Below are 24,141 nucleotides of genomic sequence, written 5' to 3'. Positions count from 1 at the left end.
GAATGAATGCAAGTCAATGCAATATCCTCCCAAGTGACAAAAACAAGTGTGTGTATATGTGTGTGTGTGTGTGTGTGTGTGTGTGTGTGTGTGTAGGGTGATGGTGAGGGGGATGCAGGAGGGAGTGAGGCGAAACAGTCACATGCGCACCAGACTGTCAAGTAATACATTTCCCGCTGCCTCTCTCTCTCTCTCTCTCTCTCTCTCTCTCTCTCTCTTCCTCTTGACCCCCTCCATCCTCACCATCTTTCTCCTCCAGCATGCTGCTCTCCTCCCACCCCCCTCATCCCCTGCTCCTCATTTAATATGATCTTGAACTACTCATGCATTTAATTTCTAATGATACACGTAGAGCTCACTCTCTCTCCCTCTCTCTTTGTCTTCCCCCTCCTCTTTCCTTCTCTAGTTTCTGCTCCTCTCTCCACCACCTGTTAGTTAGTCTGCCTCTCGTCTTCGCACTGGAATCCCCTCTTTTTCTATGAGGAGTTTCACACTTGCGCTATCAGTGAGGTAAGTCAACATTTTTATTATTTTATTCTGAAATACAAGCAGGTTGAATCAATGTATTTTGTGATATATTTCCCCCCTCTCCCTATCTCAGCATGAAATTCACCTTTATGTTTCACACCTTGTCTTTAAAAAATTATGTTTTCTTTTCCTTCTCCATTGCTATCCTTATCACTTCACTTGTCTGTTTGGTTCATGTATGTTTTTTTTCTTGTTAACTCTGGCTTGTTAACTGCATGAGAGAATAAAAGCAAATGCAGTAAAGACCAAGCTGAGAGACGCACACATTTATTCTGCATCACCATCATCATCATCATCATCACAGCAGATAGGTGCAACATGTGGCAGTCTGTTTCTGTATCTTTTTATCTGCTCCTTCACTTTTCTTTTACACCTTCCAACACACTTTCACATGAGACCCACACATTGTCACTCACACACACTAAAGTTTACTCATCCCTGGCTGCCTGAAAATAACAGGGCTCTAATTGACAAGGGCTCACTGTCACTGTGGTTAGCTATAAGTGATGTGCTGACTGTTAAGCTCTAATGAGTAGTTATAGTGTGTGGCACTATTTGCCTGTCAGCCAGCAGCTTGTTATTTAAAGGTGAATGGAGCCCACCGGAGGGGTCCATTGTATGTAGGACACAAGAGAAGAAGAAGAAAGCCAACCGAGAGGGGGGGGTCCTCACATACCTACAGGTGGAATAATGGTGTCTGAGAAAGTCTGACGGTGAGATACTGACAGAGATAAACATGGGGGAGAAGAAGAGAAGAGGTGAATTTTAAAGGTGGAGATGAAAAGGTAGAAGGGGGTTGAGGGAGGGAGCATTTATGCCTGTGATATGACTCTAATTTAAAGTGAAGGAGCTAAAAGAGGATTGGGGGAGGTTGCATGTTGCACAAAGATATTCCTGACTGCCGGCACGCAGCTTCATTCCTCCCTCTGGAAGCTGGAATATAATAAATAAGGGGGCCATGCATTAAACACTGAACTGTATGTGGTTGCATAACTAACAGCCACAGGGCTACTACATGTAGCTGACAAGTTAGGCCATTATTATAATGTAATGTAGTAAAGTATATATGTAAAGTAGTTCAACTATGTGCTCGAAGGCTAAGAGTCGTGTATGTAAACGAGCATTAGCATATGAAAAAACCTGTGAAGTGTGAGGTGAAATCTGTACCCTATTATTTCCAATGTGTGAGAGCAACAAGATGATGATGAAAAGAGAAGATGAGAGAGAGGTTCCAGCTGGCAGCATGAGAGCGATCAATCATGAGCTCCCTGTGAGCTTCTGCTTCCCTGTGAGCTGGAAGCCACCAGGCGTCCTGACTGTACATGTGCTGGTGGTGCTCGGCAGCTCCAGCTTACGGCCACATCTGCCAGGAATGCCAGGCGACTGCCTGTGCACATTATATCAACAGACACTCGCTCACAAGCCTGCAACAGCGGCATAGTGTGTGCTTGTGTGTGTGTGTGTGTGTGTGTGTGTGTGTGTGTGTGTGGAGAGAGATGAATTAATGATCTGAGGGAAGTGTATCTGCATTTATGTTTGATGGCAAGCCTTTGTGAATGTATGTGTGCGTGTGTGTGTGTGTGTGTGTGTGTGTGTGTGTGCTTTGAGTTACATATTACTCATAAGAACAATCATTATTATCTACTGAAGTAAATTATTTTTCTAGCCATCATCATTTTTGATGTTTCACTTACTTGTTTTCACCTTCTCCTTCTTCTTTATGTAGTGCAATCCTCTGCTCAATTTAAGATTATTTCAGTGTTGTTTTATTGTTGTGCCAGACTGAAATGATTAACTGCAGCTGGGATAAGTAATTTGAAAAAGTGTGGTGGTTGTAACGAGAATCAGAGCGTCTTGTTCTGAAGTGCAGGAGCTCTGACGTTATCTCTGTGCCACTTAATTGAGCAGCGATGAACTCTGATCGGCTGTTGAGCGCTTCAGAAGTCATCATTGTTCCTATTGTGGTCCTTAGTGGCACCAAAATGGCTGATGATTTTCGAAAAGCAAGATATCCATCATGTTCCACTCCCGAGCCAGTGGTCTGTCAAAGTCCTTTCAGCCAACTGAGTGGGGGAGGTTTGCACACTGGCACACTGCTGCGTGTTTCAGAAGTTTGTTTCATCTTCAGCCAAGATAAAGCTGGATGAGCTGTGGTGTGTATCAGCCACTGTTGTACTCGCAGCAGAGATACTGGACCATACATGACCACTTTCTGCCACGGCGCCATTGGTCATTTTGACTTCATCCTGGCAACTAAAGGGTCTGAAAAGAATCTCTGTACTGGTCTTGACCCCCACAAACAAAAGTAAGCAGACAATGAGGAATAATTATAGTACGGGTATCGTGATTTCTTTTGCGACATTTCTTTCCCTAGAATCAATATATATATATATATATATTTTTTTTTTTTTAACTAATAAAATATTTTTTCTGTTTATACAGTACTGCTGACAGCGACTACATCATATCCGTTTCCAGCTAAACAGACCAAAAGCAGAAAATGCAGAAAATACATGTTATGTACTTCTTTACAAATTAAATAAATGTCAGACTGACTGACTGACTGACATGTGATGTGCATTCTTCTTACAACAAACAACAATTAGTTTTTAGCAATGTCTCATGATATATTGTCTCTAGAAGTGTAATATTCAACTTTTTTTGTTGAAAATCACAATACTCAATACTATCGGATCACAATACTTCTGGAATCGTAGTAAATGAAAATTGCGATATAAATCAAATCGGCACCCATGTATTGTGAAAGAATCGAATCCGGCCAAAGGCATATCGTCCCAGCCCTGAATTATAGTATTGATATAGCCATTAGAGGAGCAATTGAACCAAAAACTGCATTCATAATCAAGTAGTAGTTCGACATTCTGAGAAGCTTGATACCCCTCTCATGTCTGTGCGATAAATATTAAGCTTAGCTTCACATAAAGACTTGAAACTGGGGAAAACAGCTAGCTTGGCTCTGTCCAAAGGAAACAAAATCCACGTACCAACACCTTTAAATCACACTAATTAACACGTTATATCTAGTTTCTTGAATCTGTACAGTGTACATTTTTTCGTCCGACACAGTTATTAATGAGGGGAAATTACCTGCCTGTCTGTACAAACATTAGAGTTGTATCATCTAACTCTCTGCAAGAAAGCAAATGTGTGTTAAACTATTCCTTTAATATGGATGCAGGTTTGACAAACATTCACTGCTCTTATGACTGCTTAGAATCCACCCATTTTCATCTGCTTATCTGGGGCCAGGTCGCGGAGGCAACAGGCTAAGCAAAGTATTCGAGACATCCACCTCTCCCAAGCAACGCTTTTTTCAGCTCTTCCTGGGAAAGCACGAGGCGTTCCCAGGCCAGATGAGATATATAATCTCTTGAGCGGGAGATCTAGTTCTACCTCAGGGCATTTTACCAGTTGGACGTGCCCGGAAAACCTCTAACAAAAGGCACCCAGGAGGCATCCTGATCAGATGCCCGAACCACCTCGGACCCTTTCATTAGGATAGTCAAAAAATACATATTCCTGACTGTCCGCTTCTTTTTGTAGGGAATAATTTCAGTCCCAAGAATAAAGTCAATATGACCAATATTCCTTACTATTTCTTTAAAAGTCCTGAGATTCTCCCCATGATATTTCTAAACTGTCTTAAAGGTGCTCTAAGCGATGTTGGGTGATGTCACTTCTTGTTGACGTTCGAAGTATTTTCAAACAAGAGGCTAGCTCGCCCCTCCCTCCTCCTCATCCCGTCCCCTCCCACTCCCTTCCGCGCACTAACCTCCCAACCCCCACCCCCAAATCATTCTTGTTGGTTATTGGCTGGAACACTGTTATGTTTCGTGGGGCAGGTTGGCGCAGTTTGTTTTTGTTGGCGTTTGTGGAGCCTGGGCTGTCTACAGAGACCGTGTTTTTTTTTACAGTGTGTTCAGGGGACAGGCAGCTAGCGGATAGTGAGGAGATGTTTACTGTATGTGACAAAAAATGTTGTAGCCTAAAAAACGTGTGACATCGCTAAGAGCACCTTTAACACAGACATTCAACTCACAGACAACACAGAGGAAGTGCAAATACTCACTGTGCAAATATTCACTTCTCAGTTTCAATCGATTAATGCAGAGAGAGCAGAAGGTAGTCCGGGGGGGGGGGGTTCGCTCAGTAGTGAGGACAGAACGCCCCCTCAAGGCCTGCTGTCTTTAGAAAACAAAAGCTGTGAGATATTTAAAATCCACCCCCGTTTTTTATTTCGGGAACAGAGCAGACACATCAGCCTTGTGGTCAACTCCACTCCCTGCTACCACAACTTTATATAATCACCAGGACTCTTCCCCTTCCCTGTCAGAGTATACTGAAGAGCTGTCCAGCTTGTAAAGTAATTACCTGCCTGTCTGTGGAGGATTGTTTAGCACTTAAGATAACATGTGTGCCTCGGCGGCTCACACACACACACACACACACACACACACACACACACACACACACACACACATTTCATCGAGGATAATTAGGATTCGGGGGAGACCCCTATTGTCTGTTATCCTTTATCCTCCCTGATAGGTTTGAGATTATTCAGATGGATTTTATTGAAATGCAAATTTGTGCACATCCTCTGCTGAATTTTGTCATTTTATGACTAATGTCTTTTTTTCAAAGTTCTAATTATGTTTAAGGAGGTTTCAGTGCAAAAGCAGTTTGAGATAAATGCTTCCTAATCACAAGTTCTTCTTCTCGACTATATGGAAAATGAAAAACTCAGAGCCTATTAGGTGTGATATCTCTGTGATGGCAAGACACATGATCTTATTTATCACCAATCATCGTACTAAGCTCACCTTGTTTTGCTTGGAATAGCAGAGGTGGAATTGAGAACAGCTTATATCTGCTGATCAATGTCTTCGCTCTTGCTTCGGCTGAATACATCCCGAAATTTCAATTATTGTTTTGCTGAAAAGTGTGATTTAACTCTTCCTCCAGCTATCTCTGTCTCTTTCCCTGCAGCCCTATGACTGTGCGAAAAGGAAAACGTTTAGGCATCTCCATCCAGGAGCACATGGCCATCGACGTATGCCCAGGCCCCATCCGCCCCATCCGTCAAATCTCTGCCTACTTCCCCCGCCTGTCGCCCACTTCCTCCTTCTCCGAGCCACTCTCACCCAATCAGGTGGCAGTTCCCACCGCGCTCAGCCCTAGCAGCGCGGGCCAAGGTGGAGGAGCCACCGGAGGAGGAGGAAGCAGCAGCCTGTTGTCACCACTGTTACCAGGGGCAGCGGGCGGAGGGGGCTCACTGTCAGCCATGAGCAGCATGGACACCTCCATCGAGATCGACAGCTGTGACAGCGATGATAACAGTAAGTCACCTGAAAGTAACGACCTTCTCCAAAGCTGCTTGAGCCCAAGAATAGAAATTACCTCAACACAGATGTGGATTTGGGACAAAAGGCTGAGAATGATTCAAAGAATTTGATACACATCATGTAAACAACATATTCCGTTTAGGTATTCCGAATAAGGCCTTCTTCCAATTAAGACATGTGGGATGTGCCAGTATTATTCTGGTTTTTAAGAGCATTGTTTGGACATCAATACTGAGCATGTGTCTTAATTGGAGTTTTTACTGAAGTTTGCAGCAGTTTATGGGCTCATGCCAGCTCTGGTTGTTGAACACAAATCAACTAGCCAACAGTTGCAAGGCTGGGGTAGAGATGCATGCCTAAAAGAAAAAACATATTTTCCTATTTTCCCTTATTTACCTTACCTGGCCCTTGGGTTGTAAGTTGAGTATCACTGCTTTAGGCTGCATTCACACTAAATCAAGCTTTGCGGTGATCAGCGCAGGTTTGTGCCACGGTGTGGGAATGTCACTTAAATTGCCCATTTGTCTGATCACCAGTAGATTACGTAAATTGGCCACCGCAGCGTGACGTCGGGTTGTGTTTCTCCAAATGTTTCTTCTGTTTCTTTCCCAGGGAACCCCGACGCGTTCCCAGGCCAGACTACTAAGACTAAACGCATAGTCTATATCCATGACCTTCAACTTCCGGGATTGCTCTGTTGCCACCGGAAATTCCGCCGTATGGCCTTCTATTCAGCCGAATGTCCTTCTATTCAGCCGAATGTCCATTACCTTACACTTTCTTTGTGTTGGAATTTTAAACTCCGGTCGATTTATGAGGACTATGGTTAACTGCTCCTCAGATCTCTGCAGGGTAAATCCAGACAGCTAGCTAGACTATCTGTCCAATCTGAGTTTTCTGTTGCATGACTAAAACAACTTTTGAACGTACATATTTCACCAAAACAAGTTCCTTCCCGAGCCTATTTTGCAGAGGCACCAAGGCTACGTGTGGCACTTAGCACAGCCCATGACGATTGTGATTGGTTTAAAGTCATGCAAATAAACAAGAGCACGTTCCTCTCCCATCCCGGAATGATATGTGGACTAGCCAGACCCTCTTCCGCTGCGCTGTGGAGGAAGGTCTGGCAAAGCAAGACTACTAAACGCACTACCCACGTTCTAATGAATAGGAAGACTGGCGTTGACAGCTGATTTGGTGTGAATGCAGCTTTAGACAGAGCCAGGGTAGCAGTTTCCAGTCTATCTGAAGCTAAGCTAACCAGCTGCTGGCTGTAGCCACATATTTACCAGACAGATATGAGAGTTGGTACCAATCTTATCATTTAACTCTCAGCATGAAAGTGTTCTTGATTGTCTACAATAAGGCAAGGCTTGACAGTTTTTCCTGATAGTCCATGTTTGTATTTCTGCCATCCTTCTCTGTAATAAAATCATCAGCTGAAAAGCAATTAGCAAAGTGGCACATTTGTAAAACATTTTTATCATCTGCGTTCCAGCCTCCTTGGGGACGTTAGAGTTTGACCTACTGTATGAGAGAGCCACCAGCTCCTTACACTGCATAGTCCTGAGAGCAAAGGTAAATACTGTTAGCTGATAACTGCACTAGAGCCAACACACCTAGTTTGTCTTGTAGCAACATAAAGTAAATATTTCATTTAACTTTGTATCAGTCATATCTTTTGTGTTGAACCAGTGACACAAAAAAAACACTGTTCAGTCACTTTTCTGTCACATTATGTTTCTGTAAATAAAAAAACAACTCCTGTTCTTAGCCATGCTAAATCCTAAGTACAGCCTCACAGAGCCGCTAGCACAGCTGTGGACTCTATTAGTCTTGTTTCTTTTTAACATACAGCTCCATTAAATAGCTGCTCAACAGTTTGTACTGGGTATAATCACTCTAATTCAAAATAAAAGCCTGTCTTGCTAGATATTCAATCTGCAATTCCATAATTCTTACAGCAGAAAGCTGAAAGCTTTTTGTTTCACTAATGTAAGAGAGAGAAATTAAAGATCAAGTCAGTCCACATAAATGTATTACATCATTAGTGTGTAGCAGAGAATTTCAGTTTTCTTGAATACAATACTCCTTTATGTTTAGTTTTTAAAATAAGGAGTAATATTTTTTTAATGGGTGGTATATGGGTAGCCTTTGCACTATGTGGCTTATTAGCCAACTGAAACTATCTGTCAAATTAAAAAACTTGCCCCTCCTCCTTTCTACCGCTGTGCTTTAGATTCAGTTTGTTAATGAACTCCCCACCTCGCAGTCTGGTAATCATTTAACAATTCATTACTGGTGTGGCAGTTTGCACAATGTTCCCCACCAATTATTTCATATCTCTCCCTTATATCCTCTCTCTGTGTCTCTATTAGGGTCTGAAGCCGATGGATTTCAACGGGTTGGCTGATCCTTACGTCAAGCTGCACCTGCTGCCGGGAGCTTGCAAGGTATGATTTTATGATCAGGACATGGTTTAGTCCCTGTGTGTTTCTACAATTGAAGGAGAACTTCAGTAACCTGTTTGAGTGCACACTTCGTTTAGCTATAATTTGAGCTGCATCATGAAAGTGCAAGTGCAGACCAGTAGACCTTGCAGCCAGTAAGAACTTGTTGTCCTGTTGAGGTTGTTTGCTTTGAGATTATTGCTTTCCTCTCCTCTCTGCTGTGATGCACAGGCCAATAAACTGAAAACCAAGACCGTTCGCAACACCCTGAACCCTGTGTGGAACGAGACGCTCACCTACTGTGGAATCACCGAGGAAGATATGTACCGCAAAACACTCCGGTAAATGTTTGGTTTATGTCTGACTATTTCTGTCTCCTTCACTTCCTGTCTCTGTGCTCTGTCTTGCCCATCGGAAAGCTGACTCTTGCTTTAAAAGGATTTCTTATCATCTATCTCAATCACAGAGTCTTACTCTCGGTTTTTAGGCCTTTATCCTTGCTCTTCTCTCTCCTATCTTTGCTGATCCTTTGATCCCCCTCTGTCACCTCACCTTCGTTCCTCCCCATCCTCACATCTCTCCTGTCCACTAGGATCAGAAAAGATCTCCCTTCACTCCTTCTAAACAATCCCTCTCTCTTTGCCTTTCTTTACATCTGTCTCCCTGCCTTTCTCCCTTTCCAAGTTGCAGTGACAGATTGAGGTCAGACTAAGCACCACAGGGTGTTTTAATTTCATTGACCCCCTCCAGAGGTGACGAAAGCTGCGATCTGTCGCTGCCTGTGACTAAAACTTTGCCACAACGCGAGTGGGATTTAAATAGAATCGACGGTTGATCTCTCGGGGGAAATTTAGAGAAACTGGCCCTACAACCGGCCTATAACACTGTGTTAATTCAGCAGAGGCGTTTAAAGATTCACAGACAGGAGGAAGTTTAACCTATTGAAACATGTAAACATGTTGACGTCATCCACTGCAATGCAGTGGGTTTGAAATTGTCTATAAAGTGAAAAATGTCATCACTTTTTTACATCTACATAAATCTGGATTATGTAATAGACATAATTAAACAGCGAATTGTAAAGGATTAATTCAACCCTTAACAGTTAACACATTTAATAACAGCTACGGTAGACCCGTAACGGTAACCCTTGCATTTTTTTGTGAATTCTGTTTTCTTGTAGTGTGCTTTTCTTAGCACAGAATAATAAAGCTAGGCTACTTCCAGTTAGGGGTGCACCAATCCGATATTAAGATCAGATATCGGCCCGATATTGACAAAATAACTGGATCGGGGATCGGAAAAATTAACAGATCCACGGGCCGATTCAGTTTTTTTTTTTTTTTCCTCCGTCGCAGCACTGGGACCCCTGTTAACTGCGTACCCTTCTCACTCATGGTAGTAACTTTATAACACAACAATTAATAACCCACAACTAACTTTCTTTAAAAGGATAAAACACCATAGCACATAACAATTTGTGACTTAAACTGTTTCTAACACTAATAATTTTACATTTACAAATGTAGCTACACCACTGAACGGCATGTTGGGTAACATTATAGCTGCTAGCTAGCCAGGTAGCATAACAGTCTGTTAAGCTGGGAGAGACTCCGGTCACTATTGCACATTCAAGAACAGAGAAGAAAGTTAGAGGATGAAGAAAGACCGGAGATACACCAGAACAACGTATGCTCAAGAGAGGAGCCGTCTGTTGTTGCAAGGTTTTTTGTTTCTAAAAGTAGCTCTAACGTTACTCGGCCGTGCTAACGTTACCGTGCTAACGTTAAAGACATGTCACTTCAAGCATGCAGCAGAGCAACATTATGAACGCAATCCAATTACCGTTGAGAAATAGTGGGGCAGATAAGGGGGAAATCGTTCACAAGTGGATACAAGCACCCAATTTGGTGTGGTTATCCCTCTGGGGCCAATAATTTGAAAAATAACATTAGCCACCTGATTTTTCAAAATGGCCGCCATTTTCCAAGATGGCCGCCATTTCCGGCATTGGAAAACACGTATCTTGCCACATAATTTTACTCATGGGACATATTTCAAGGTTTTTACCTTTGAATCCTATGTTTTTGACTATGAGGATGTCACATACATATCTATTTTGTGTTTCGAGAGTCTTTTTATCGTATTTAGAGTAAATAATGTGAAAAAACAAGCATAAAACGTGACATAATTCCAAGAAAAAAATTATTACGAAGTATGCAAAAGTAACAGGAGGTTTCATGTTATTTACTTTTTTGGAGACACATACAATTATTGTATTTATGTTCTTTGTATTTATGTGGGTGATTATATTTATGTTCATTAAGGCCAACATTGCTAGTCCTGGCACTTACAGCTGCACAGTGCTGTACAGGTAAGACCAAAGTGATAGCATTTACATCTTCCACGGCATTCTGCTTTGCATCCACATTTGGTCAGTTGCTGACAGCTCTCTACAATTGGTGATAGCTCTGTCCAGAAGATCTGCCATAGATCACCTGTCTTGGTCCAACCCCACTCAGAAGGACTCAGTATTTCTGGCTGGCATACAGTTGCTTGACTCCAGATGCAGCCTGCCTGGTAGGCTGAACGCTTTACATGCTGCAGCAATGCTGCTTGAGTTGGAGGAATGGCTTCATATGGCCTTTGCTTTCTGGCAAACAAGTCCAACCTGGCTTCATCTACTCCTCCTGCTTCGCTGGATCTGTCGTACATCATGACCACAAACTTCTCTAAAATCTTCAGGTTGCCATCATCCATTCTTGGAGGGTAGTGGCTAAGCTGGCTGAAGATTTCAGAAGAATTGGTCAGGAGAACAGTGTTTATCTAAGTCCTTGTGAATTGAATTACATTATTTTACATTTAGAAGGTAGGCTACATGATTTAAACACTTTAAATTAGAACTTCAACATGAATAATTACCTCAGTGTAAGACAAAATGTAAAAACTTACCTCAGACAAAATGTTCCACAGCTGATAAATTATACTTCTTTCAGCGGATTGATAGCTGTCCTCCAGAGTGAACAGAACTGCGTCCATGGCAACGCTCTGCTATGCATGGCAACGGTGTGTTATACTTAGCAACGGTCTTTTATCAACCGCAGAAAGCCATGTAATAAATCCAATGTAACACATGCTTTAAAACATTACTTTTTTCAAATATCCCACAAATTCACCTGAAATTCCTTAACATTTCATAATTTTATAATTTACATTCCGCATCATTAGATCTCACCATTAGACTTAACTATTGATATAATTAGTTTATGATGTTGAATATAGTCTCATTGTAATTCTTGACCATCAAAACATAGGGGTAAATATCACCTATTGTGATTTATCATGTTTGATTCAAGAGATATGATGGAAAATACATAATTTGGTTATGGCGGAATCCAAAATGGCCGCCACAGCTGTCTAAAGGCCTTCATTTATGTTGCATGTGGTATCATTGTAATCGTTGACCATCAAAACATAGGGGTAGACATCATCCTTTATGCAGTTGAATGTTTTGTTCAGGAGATATCATGCAAAATACATAATTTGGCTATGGCGGAAAGTAAAATGGCCGCCGCCGCTGACATGACGTTTTTTTGCGATGGCTAACGTACTTTTTTGAAAGAGCACTATCCAGTGAGTAATTGTGCCAATTTTGGTGCTTGTATCCACAAGTGAACGATTTCCATAAAAAATGGCACTTAGCTGCTCCACTAAAAGACGGGTTCAGAGCAATGATTAAAACATTGGATTTAAGATGCCTTGCCTCGCTGAAATACATCCGCCAACCTACAAACAAACAGCAAAGGAGGCTGACAGCGGAGCTACGTTCAGTCACACACTACAACCACACTACAACCTAACTTAACCTGTGGCCAAGGTAGTGTTTATACAACTAGCTTACAACTATTTTGTTTTGAAAGGGAAACAATGTTAAAGTTGTTTGTATGTGTATTCATTCGATTTGAGTTTATTTTACTACTTTGCAGTTTGCAGAAAAAAAAATAGTTTAGATTCTGTAACTGTTTCATGGATTCTCCTTCACATAATGTTGATGAGCCAAGCAAACCCTTTAGTAATCAAAGCTTTTAGTAAACATGATGACATTAACATGTTTTTGTGATATTCTATGTACTCCTGACAGTAGAATAAGCCATTATAAACTTATATAAAGGCCCATTATTGTTATTTATTTAAATTAATTTTAAGAAGTTTGATTAGCCTACATTATATTTTCGATTTGAATGAACAATGAACAATTGTTTTTTAAATAACAAATAAATAAGAATTCAATACATTACATCTATGTTATTTTGTCTTAGTTAGGAAAGTAATGTTTAGTTAGGAAAGTCTGGTGCCTTTAGTCTCTTCCACATGGTGGAAGGAAGGTATAAGGTGCAAAAGGTATACAGTTTATTATTAATACAACAACAGTATCGGATCAGTATCGGGTATCGACAGATACACAAAGTCCTGGCATCGGTATCGGGACTGAAAAAGTCAGATCGGTGCATCCCTACTTCCAGTGTATCTACAAGGTTAAACAGCAGGGTGTCCGCCCAGTCTTGAATTTCATCACTTCCAATATAGTAAGAAATCCATCACAGAAAATGGAGGTTTTCCAATTTCTCCACCGACAGCAGCTTCGACCAGAACTCAATGTAACCACAAGATATGCTACTGTTTGAAAAAGGGCAGAACTCTTTTGAACAATTTTTTCTAAAATGGAATAAAACTGCAGCTCTATAATTGTTTTTGCTTTCAACATTGAACCAGCAGCTGTAACAATCAACAAACTGCAGCATATACAGTATATGCAAATTTATTTATTTAGGATAAACTCCTTGAAATGGGTCATCTCGTTTTCGAGGGGGTCTTACAATCCTATCATCTGGCAGATCTTAGAAGTTCAGTACTACAGTTTCTGAAAATACAACTCAGAAGTTGCATTTGTGTATTTATATCATTTTATAATGACAGGAAGTCATAATTTACAATCCTTACAATGTATTTTTGTTTAATTCAGAACTGTCTGTAGGCTATTGACCAATTAGGTTTTGCACAATAATGACCACAAACTATGGAAGTTTATTCCTGCCAAGAAAATACACATTTATGAATGATACAAATAAAAACACTCACAGTTAGGCAATATAAAAAGGGATTTATTTTTATTGTTTTACTTTTCTACTCTCATAAACAGGATCAGATTCCAGGTTGATTGCCAAGTAGGTCTTTACATGCAAGGAATATGCTTTGGTGTATTGGTGAATAGACAAGAAACATAAATATAGATAGAAAAAAAGTACATATAATAACAACTATAATAATGGCAGAAATGAGCTTCCATAAGAGCCAGTATAAAAGGTGTCATTATTAATTCATGACTTTACTAATATCCATCCACTGTGACACTTTAAAAAGCCTTGAAATTATACCATGTCAACAGTATCAGTGAACATCTTTAGTTACATGGCTGACATGGACATCACATTGGTGACAGCATGTGTTGATTAGATTTATCACCCTGCTTTAACGACAACATTAGGAAATCTTTTGGATGTAGTAGGAAATGTGAGCTGTCAGTAACAGTAAAATATGTATGTTACCACATGCTGTGGAACTGCAGCCTTACATCGGTCTCACATTATGACTCGGCGCTTCACACTTGACTTTTTGACCTATTGTACTCACCCTACCACATTCCATCCACAAGCCTTTTTCATCACAGCCGTCATTTACTCGTACATCTAACACACCATCTTTCACCTCTCAGCTCTGACTGACTTTATCCCTCTTTTTTCTTTTTCTTTTTGCCTCCCACCCCAGATTTTTCTGTCTTTTTTTCCCCTCCATTTCCATTCTCTATTTTTTTGCTGCAATTTGGTTCTGAGGGCTCATAAGCTACTAGACTCCGGGGATGCCAACACATATCTGGTGTCTCCAGGAAACTGGCCTTTTGCACCTTCTTTATTTCTATATTACCAGGTTTTATTACCAGAACCTGGCGCTGCAGGTGACAGCAATGGGTTTTTTTGTGGTCATAAATTTAATTAGACATTGAATAAAACCCAAGAGCGAGGAGGTGGCACGCTTCTATCTGGAATTCTCTGACAGACTGCATTCTTAGTTTTCTTCTTCTCATTGCATGTCTTTCATTTACATAAAGCACAGAAAAATGCAATCACTCTGGATGTCAGTTAGCCTGTAGCATACTGAGTTTCCACTTCTGCCTTCCATTTTTTTTTATCTCTCCCACTCACCCACATCACTCCATCCCTCCCTCAGCAGCTTTTGATTTCACATACGCACACAGCCTTCCTCCATCTCCTTCACTCCTCTCTGCTGAGCCTGTTCCCACCCAGTTATGCATTTCAGGTGACATTATGGCAGGTATAAACATTTGCCAGCCCCATAAATATGGATTGGCTTAACTTTGCATGATGCACTTTCACACTGTCTAAATTCCTTACTTGTACAATACATAAACTGGATTTATACATAGGTTTTTCTTTAATTCAGGTCAGGTTTGTCAACAATTTCCTTCCTAATTAAATGAGTCATAACATGCAATGTTGTACACACACACACACACACACCTCACTCTGTCTCAGTAATCAGCTTCTCTTATTCTTATTTTCCTCTCTCCCCATCTTTGTCTCTCGCTATTTAAATTTTTTACCTTCCCCTCCCTCTTCTCTCTTGCTCCCAGGGTGTCCGTGTGCGACGAAGACAAGCTGACACATAATGAGTTCATTGGGGAGTCGCGGGTGGCCCTGCGCCGCGTGAAGCCTGACCAGACCAAACACTTCAACATCTGTCTGGAGCATCCACCTCCTGTGAGAAGAAGAGAGGGGAGCAGATATAATAAAAGGGAGGATAGTAAAGAAGGACTAAAAGGAAGGAAAGATGGAAATGAGTGTGTATGAGGGAGATAAATGACTTGAGGGTATATTCAATATATTAAGATTTTCTGACTAACAACCTCATGAAGTAGAAAAAAGAAAGAGGGGGGTGGAAATAAGGTGAAGAGGGAAGGCAGGAAATTGTTAACGTGCCAACAGGGAGGCATTAAAATGTCAATACTTAGTAGACTGATGATGACCACACACTTGGGTCACATAATATATAAAACACCAAATGTGTCTGTACAATCTCTGTAGCGTCGTTGGCAATAGAGCTGAACAAATGCTTCCCAAAAGCAAAAACAAAAACAAGATTCCCCTTTTATTTGAGATTACAGGCTGTTTAATGCTATATTAATATTTGAGAGGAAACAGCCAATAAATAGGCTGATTTTCCTGATACATCAATTCATAAATATTTAAAGCAAGGATCCCCCAAATGTGTTATTAGTGTGGTAATAAATGAATATACTGACTTAGACAGGCATTTATAAACTTAGCACAAAAAGTAAGTGTTTGTTAGATTATTTCTCTGTGGTAACTATGCTTTTTGGCAATAAATCTTATACTGTTGGAAAGCCTGTTTAGTTCCCTTACAAATGGTGCCCCATTTGTTAGGAACATGCATTTGTGGGATGAGCAGCAGCGCTGAGTATGTGGGTTGCGCCCATGAAAAATTTGCCAAATCTTCTCTGCCAATGCCAAACAGTTTATTCTGCCATTGACTCGTTTGGTGTTTGGTGGATTGGATGATTGAAGTTTGAAGAAACAAGACATATTGGCAATTGAACAATTTATTCATTTCACAAACAGGAGCCTCAGTAGCGTGTGGAAGAACCATACACAGCCACAACAGCCTGGCACCTCCTCCTCACGCTGGTCACACACTGCTGTGGGATGGCATCCCATTCTTCAACCAGCATTTGTCGCAAGTCAGCCAATGTGGTTGTGTCACTCTGGCACGAACAGCACGCCCAAGCTGATCCCACAAGTGTTCAATGCGGTTGAGGTCAGGACTGCTGGCAGGCCATTCCATCCTCTCCACTCCCACATTCTGGAGGTAGTCTCTGATAAACCCCGCCCAGTGGGGGCGAGCGTTGTCATCTTGGAGGATAGAGTTCTGTCCCAGACTGTGGAGATATGGGATTGCCACTGGTTGCAGAATCTCATCTCTATATCTCTCTGCATTGAGATTGCCTCCAATGATGACAAGCCTTGTTTTTCCAGTGAGGGAGATGCCTCCCCACACCATCACACTGCCTCCACCAAAAGGTGTTACTCTATCAGTGCAGCAATCAGCATAGCGTTCTCCGCGTCTTCTCCGTACCTAAGTGCTGACAGGGTGAGGAAATGGTCTTCTTGGGTTGTCGTCTTCTTGGGACGCCCACTTCGCGGCCTGTCTTTGACATCCCCCATTATATGGAACTTGGCCTTCAGTTTGGAGATGGTACTAGGGCTCACTCCAAATAATGCCGCAACTTGGTTTTGCGGAACACCAGCTTGAAGTTGCCCTATCGCAAGGGCCATATCCAGATCCAGAAGCTCAAAACAAGTGTCAATAGCAACAGCAAAATAACCTGTTTTGGCAATGGCAGAGAAGATTTGACAAATTTTTCATGGGCGCAACCCACATACTCAGCGCTGCTGCTCATCCCACAAATGCATGTTCCTTACAAATGGGGCACCATTTGAAAGGGAACTAAACAGGCTTTCCAACGGTATAAGATTGATTGCCAAAAAAGCATTGTTACCACAGAGAAATAATCTACCAAACACAAATTTCCTTACTTTTTGTGCTAAGTTTAGTTAAACAATATACTCTATTGTTAAAGATGACAATAACACTAAAGATAAAAATGCACTCAGAACAGTAAACTTCAAAAGGAAATGTAATCATCATAAATAATAGTAAATAAAAACAATGAACAAAAAATTTTAAAGTAATAATTTGAATATTTTAGGAAATACGTGTATTTGTTTTCTGGCAGATAGTTCGATAAAAAGAATGATACCACTTTCACATCTATACACTAAATAGGTAGCTACAGTTAGCAGCCAGTTAGCTAAGCTTAGCATAAAGACTGGAAATAGGGGGAAACGGCTTGCCTGGCTCTGTCCAGTGATTCCAACTACTTGCACATGTAAAGGTCACTAATTAACACATTGTATTTCAGCCCTTTAAACCAAAGTGTAAAAACAACAAGTTGTGGTTTTACGGGGGGCTATGGGACCTGTTGCCATGCAACCAGGAAGTTACTGTTCCCAGCCAAGCATAAACCAAGGAAAACAGCCCCAGACCAAAACTACCCAAAGGGCAGTGGCCACATAGTAGTATATAGTATAGTATATTTTGAATGAAGCCAATATCTGCTGGTAATACCGGCTACTGAGAATTACAAATGGGTAAACAGAGGACAAGGTATCATATTCTTATAGCTCACAAACAGCTTTTTGTGCTGGCTAAATGTCAGCCGGGTCATGCGTGGGAAAAGGGTACATAGAGATTGGTAGAATAAAGGGAGAGGAGAATAAGCGACGGGGGGGCAGTGGAGTGTCAATAGACAAAGAGAGCAAGTGAGAGAGATGAGAAACAAATGGATTAAAAAATAAAAGTGGTGGAGAGCGGGGGGCATGTGAGTGAAAAAGGGCGCTGGGTTTTTTGTTCTTCATGAGTTGGAAAGGGCTGTTGGTATTAGATTGTCCCTCTGAGGCCAGTGGCCACTCTGCGATCAAAAGCTAAAGCCCCTCGGTCATTCTGCAACCAGACGTGTCGTGCCTTTAATTTTCAAAGTGGCTTCAGCTTTGACTCAATATGTCTATCTCTTTCTGTTCATCCTATGCTCCTCTGTCCTGCTTGAACAGCTTTTCTGTCAGTCATATATCTCCTTATTATTGATCTCTTTCTCTTCTTTTTGCCTCCAGCTGCCTTCACCAACTGCAATGAGCACAGCCCTGAGAGGAATCTCCTGCTACCTGAGAGAGGTGACCCAGACTCCTCTTATTTTGCTCAACATGACCCTCTCTCTGTCTGTCCGTCCTTACAGTCCATTTTTCAAAACGTCTTAAAATGGACTACACTGAGTTTTGTTCATCTTACCCAATATGAGACTACATTGCTTACATGGCTACAAGCATTATCTTAAAAGTATGAGAATGAACCTGTTTATATTTCAGGGTTGCTATTAGTTATACTTATATGGCTTTTATAATATTGTGGTAACAATCAATATCATTCTTCATCATCGTTCATTTAAGAAACATCAGAGCAACAAGTTTTACTATTTACATTTAACGAGTGCTGAAACAAATAGTCAATTAATCAGTCAACTAGCAAAGTTAATCGGTGCTAGCTTGACTTTCTGCTTTTCTCTGTGATCAGTTGATGACACCTTGGACTCTAGAAAACAATCATATCTTTCACAATTTTCTGACATTTCAGTCCCTCCAGGATTTCGCGGCCTTTTTTTGAGATTGTTTCGGCCCAAAATGCCTGATTTTGCGGGAGCTTTTGTAAAAATTGCGATAAAAGTTGCGATGTCTTTTGTATGTTTGTTACAATGAAGTTGCGAGAGACAGTGAAAGTTGCAAAAAAAGTTGCGATTGTCACGTGCAGAGAGAGACTGGTGGACCCAAATGCAGAGAGCAGGCGAGGAGTAATGAGCACGAGGATTTATTAAACACAAAAAGCAGAACAAACCAAAGGCGGTCCAAAAATGGAGCAGGCAGATAAAACTGAACAGGCTATGACGTGCTGACAGAAACAAAACCAGACACAAAACACGCAACATCAAACAATGATCCGACACCAGACAAAGAACAGCACAGGAACTAAATACACCAGGTAATGAACACTAACAACGGACAGGTGATACAAACAGGTGGAACACATCAGGGCGGGGCAGAACAATCAAACAGGCGGGAAAACAGAAAACAGGAAGTAAATTAGACAAGACAAGACAGACAAGACAGACTACAAAATAAAACAGGAAACCAAATACCAAAACCCTGACAGTACCCCCCCCCAAGGGACAGATCCCAGATGTCCCAAAAACAGAACAAAAAGACAACCCAGGGAGGGCGGAGGGGGACCGGAGGAGGGCCAAACAGGTTAACAAACCAGTCAAGCGGGGCTAGGGAATGGAGAGGCCACTCGGGACAGGGAACAGAAGGGGCCACTCGGGACAGGGAACAGGATGGCCCCGGGACAGGGACAGAGAGGCCTCGGCAACAGGGGACAGAGAGTCACTGGGGCACAGGAAACAGAGAGTCACTGGGGCACAGGAAACAGAGAGGCCTCGGCAACAGGGGGCAGAGAGGCCTCGGCAACAGGGGACAGAGAGTCACTACGAAGGCAGAAACCTTCAGGCGGCCTGCGACGAAGGCAGAATCCCTCTGGCCATCGGCGACGAAGGCAGAATCCCTCTGGCGGCCTGCGGCGAAGGCAGAAACCTTCTGGCCACCGGCGACGAAGGCAGAATCCCTCTGGCGGCCTGCGGCGGAGGCAGAAACCTTCTGGCCACCGGCGACGAAGGCGGAATCCCTCTGGCCACCGGCGACGAAGGCAGAATCCCTCTGGCGGCCTGCGACGGAGGCAGAAACCTTCTGGCCACGGGCGACGAAGGCAGAATCTTTCAGGTGGCCGTACTGGATGTCGAGGGCACTCAGGCGGCCAGGCAGGACGTCGAGGGCAGCGCCCCTCCGGGGGCCTTGCAGGTCGGCCGAGGCGGAGCCCCTTGGGAGGCTGCGCCGGTGAAGGGGCAGCTGGGCCGGAGTCTGGCGGCGGGTCAGCTGGACTGGAGTCTGGCGGCGGGTCAGCTGGACTGGAGTCTGGCGGCGGGTCAGCTGGACTGGAGTCTGGCGGCCAGGCAACCGGGGCAGAGGTTGACTGGGGTGCCAACAGGGCACGAGGGGCAGGAGTGGGCCTGACCGCCGACAGGGCACGAGGGGCAGGAGTGGGCCTGACCGCCGACAGGACACAAGGGGCAGGAGTGGGCCTGACCGCCGACAGGACACGAGGGGCAGGAGTGGGCCTGACCGCCGACAGGACACGAGGGGCAGGAGTGGGTCTGACCGCCGACAGGACACGAGGGGCAGGAGTGGGCCTGACCGCCGACAGGACACGAGGGGCAGGAGTGGGTCTGACCGCCGACAGGACACGAGGGGCAGGAGTGGGCCTGACCACCACGGGCAAAGTCTCAGGGGGGCAGAACGAAGGCAAAGTCCTAGGGGTGGTCTCAAGGGCGGTCTCAGGGAAGGTCACAGGGGTGCCGGGGACCGGCAAAGTCTCAGGGGCGGTCTCAGAGGCGGCTATAGCCAGTTCAGAGGGGCTGGACACCAGCCAGGATTCAGGGGGCTGGCTAGCCAGCCGGGGATCCCGGATAAAAGACCGCCTTGGGACACTAGGGAACTCGGGGACTCTAGGAAACTTGGGGACCCTAGGAAACTCTAGGAGAAGCTCGGGGACACTAGGAAGCTCGGGGACACTAGGAAGGCTGCTAGCCATCCTAAATTCAGGGGGGCTGCTAGCTAGTCTGGGATCCGGGAGAGTGCTAGCTAGCCTGGACTCAGGGGGGTTGCTAACTAGCCTGGGCTCAGGAAGGCTACTAGCTAGATGGGGCTCAGGAAGGCTACTAGCTAGCCGGGGATCAGGGAAGTTGCTAGCTAGCCAGGAATCAGGAAAGTTGCTAGCTAGCCCAGAGTCAGGAGAGATGCTAGCTAGCAGGGAATGAGGGGAGTTGCTAGCTAGCTGTGGCTCAGGAAGGTTGCTAGCTAGCTGGGGCTCAGGGAAGTTGTTAGCTAGCCGGGGTTCAGGGAAGTTGCTAGCTAGCCAGGAATCAGGAAAGTTGCTAGCTAGCCCAGAGTCAGGAGAGCTGCACGTCAGCCCAGGGTCAGGAGAGCTGCACGTCAGCCCAGGGTCAGGAGAGCTGCACGTCAGCCCAGGGTCAGGAGAGCTGCACGTCAGCCCAGGGTCAGGAGAGCTGCACGTCAGCCCAGGGTCAGGAGAGCTGCACGTCAGCCCAGGGTCAGGAGAGCTGCACGTCAGCCCAGGGTCAGGAGAGCTGCACGTCAGCCCAGGGTCAGGAGAGCTGCACGCCAGCCCAGGGTCAGGAGAGCTGCACGCCAGCCCAGGGTCAGGAGAGCTGCACGCCAGCCCGGGAACAGAAGGGTTGTACGTCAGCTCGGGAACACCGGTCAGCTCAGGCTCAGATACACAGGTCAGCTCAGGCTCAGGTACACAGGTTAGCTCAGGCTCAGGAACACAGGTTAGCTCAGGCTCAGGTACACAGGTCAGCTCAGGCTCAGGTACACAGGTCAGCTCAGGCTCAGGTACACAGGTCAGCTCAGGCTCAGGAACACAGGTTAGCTCAGGCTCAGGTACACAGGTTAGCTCAGGCTCGACAAGAGGTTGATGCAGGGCATGGCGCTGGGAGCCATGTCTTCCCCTCCCCCGTCTTCGGCCTCCACGAGTCCCAGAAAACACAGCCAGGCGGGTTCCTTTATAGGACTGTTGGCGGGCGGGGGCGCACGCTGGCCGGGCTGCATCCGAGGAGCTGCTAGTCCGCCCGGGATCAGGAGAGCTGCACGTCCGCCCGGGATCAGGACAAAACACAGGCATGGAGACGGGGAAGCGAAACTCCTGGGCTGTGGCCTGCCAACGCACCTCCATAAGGTGCCTGGCGAAGGCAGGGTCCTCCTCGTGCAGGGAGCGGAGAAACTCCGTCAAAAGTTCTCCATCCGAATCCAGTGGATGGAAAACTGGCTTGAATTCTGCTGGGTCCATATTTGGTCGGATCATTCTGTCACGTGCAGAGAGAGACTGGTGGACCCAAATGCAGAGAGCAGGCGAGGAGTAATGAGCACGAGGATTTATTAAACACAAAAAGCAGAACAAACCAAAGGCGGTCCAAAAATGGAGCAGGCAGATAAAACTGAACAGGCTATGACGTGCTGACAGAAACAAAACCAGACACAAAACACGCAACATCAAACAATGATCCGACACCAGACAAAGAACAGCACAGGAACTAAATACACCAGGTAATGAACACTAACAACGGACAGGTGATACAAACAGGTGGAACACATCAGGGCGGGGCAGAACAATCAAACAGGCGGGAAAACAGAAAACAGGAAGTAAATTAGACAAGACAAGACAGACAAGACAGACTACAAAATAAAACAGGAAACCAAATACCAAAACCCTGACAGCGATTTTTTTTTTTTGTATAGTTCTTTAAAAATAAAAAGGAAACTTGTTCTGGGGAGAATAAAACTACTCTGGGCTGAGATTTCCTAGTAACCCTACCAAGAAAGCTCAGGATGCTGCAAATGTTGGTATAATATGAAAATGGCTGGTGGATTTAAGACAAAAAAATAATAATTTATTGAATGAATAAAATTTGAACATATGTGTCAGTGGCTTGTTGATCTTTACATTGTTAGTTAATTTCCTAACCTGGCCCGGGACACACATTCATACGGTTTGATAAAGTAGCTACTTATTGGACTTTAAAGGAGAACTCCGGGCAATTTTTACATTAATCTTGATTACTATAAGTATGTGAGTACTGTCGATAGCAAAAAAAAACGAGCCGAATCAGTGCTAGGTACGCTAGTAGTTACATAGTCACTGATATAATCATAACCACTACTGTGCTCAATTACCTATTTTTGAGGGAGAAATAAACTTTTTTCGCCGCAAAAATTTCGCCGCGAAAGCATGAACTGTCCTCTGGAGGACATCCACCAGACCAGCGGGCGCCCGTGGATTGTTGTCGGCCGCGGCAGGCGGGGAAGGCAGGGAGGAATTAGAAGGATGCCGGTCGGCCCTGCTAGCCTGGCTAAGGCAACTAACACACAGTTCGCCACTGCAGAGACTACTATTCACCAACGCCAGATGGATCGCACACAAAATGGATACATATGCTACAAATACACAGGGAACTGCTGCTTGATGATTATTACCGAAGCCTGGCTGAACACACTCACTCATCCCAGACGGCTGCTAGCAGCTAACAGGGTAGGTGAATTTAAACAATGTCTGAGTTGAAAACGCATCTTGTTGTCATGTAAGGGCCCTGTTCATGTTGCACAGACATTTTAATTGCATTTTGTGTCTGTTAAGAGGCACAAAGGCACTCTTTATGATATGCCCCCAAAACTGCCGTTCTAGCTAAGTGGGAGCTCTCGGCATTAGCTGCAGCAGCTCCAGTTAGCTAGCACTGATTTGGCTCGTTTTTTTTGCTATCGACAGTACTCACATACTTATAGCGATTAAGATTAACGTAAAAATTGCCCGGAGTTCTCCTTTAACTTATCATTGCACTTACAATAACGAGAGTAGGGAATGGGGGGGGCGTTTACTTCCCCGGCCAGAAACCAAGACACCGCAGAAGACTCGAGCGGTTGCGGTTACATTCGGTCTCAACATACTATTTACACACTCATACTGACCGACACTAGACTCACGCACTGGGCACAGTTACATTCGGTAGCCTGGTGCGCGGTCTCCTCGTGACAGTCTAACTACCATGTAGCAACATTCACTTCTAACATTTAACTTAACATAACTACCAAGATAACATGTGTATTTGTATGTGATATAATACTTTCCCCTTGGTAATGTAGCCTATGAATACAATTTTAAAATGCACAAGACATAAAGGCTTCTGCTATCGGTTGATAACTCAAACTTGCCGAGAACCTAGACACCTGTTTGATTACATAGACTCATGCATTAGGCACGGTTACGGTCTCGTTCAGTAGCCTGGTGCGCAGTCTCCTCGTGACAGCCTACCTACCACGTAACAAACATTTAACTTAACATAAGATAACATGACGTGTATTTGTATGTGATATCCATCGATAATGTAGCCTATGGATTTGTATATACAC

The 24,141-nt window shown here is 43.9% G+C and overlaps 1 protein-coding gene across 2 annotated transcripts in view; it reads left to right on the top strand.

Annotated features, from left to right (window-relative positions):
- Positions 1-272: 272 nt before the first annotated feature.
- LOC116061362 (double C2-like domain-containing protein alpha) overlaps positions 273-24,141 on the top strand; it is a 39,563-nt gene continuing 15,694 nt past the window's right edge. Inside the window, exons 1-7 of one of the 2 annotated variants that reach the window (XM_031315522.2) lie at positions 273-510; positions 5,539-5,888; positions 7,393-7,472; positions 8,273-8,347; positions 8,576-8,685; positions 15,054-15,180; positions 18,169-18,228. In XM_031315522.2, coding sequence (XP_031171382.1) covers positions 479-510; positions 5,539-5,888; positions 7,393-7,472; positions 8,273-8,347; positions 8,576-8,685; positions 15,054-15,180; positions 18,169-18,228 — 834 coding nt within the window. In that variant the 5' untranslated portion in view covers positions 273-478. Of the gene's footprint in view, positions 511-5,514; positions 5,889-7,392; positions 7,473-8,272; positions 8,348-8,575; positions 8,686-15,053; positions 15,181-18,168; positions 18,229-24,141 lie in introns of both variants that reach the window. The other variant, XM_031315520.2, reaches the window with a different exon arrangement.

This window comes from Sander lucioperca, chromosome 22 (genome assembly GCF_008315115.2).
Source record: "Sander lucioperca isolate FBNREF2018 chromosome 22, SLUC_FBN_1.2, whole genome shotgun sequence".
Classification (NCBI taxonomy): Eukaryota; Metazoa; Chordata; class Actinopteri; order Perciformes; family Percidae; genus Sander; species Sander lucioperca.
The sequence above is the reverse complement of the archived record's forward strand: the minus strand, read 5'-3'. Positions and strand labels throughout refer to the sequence as shown.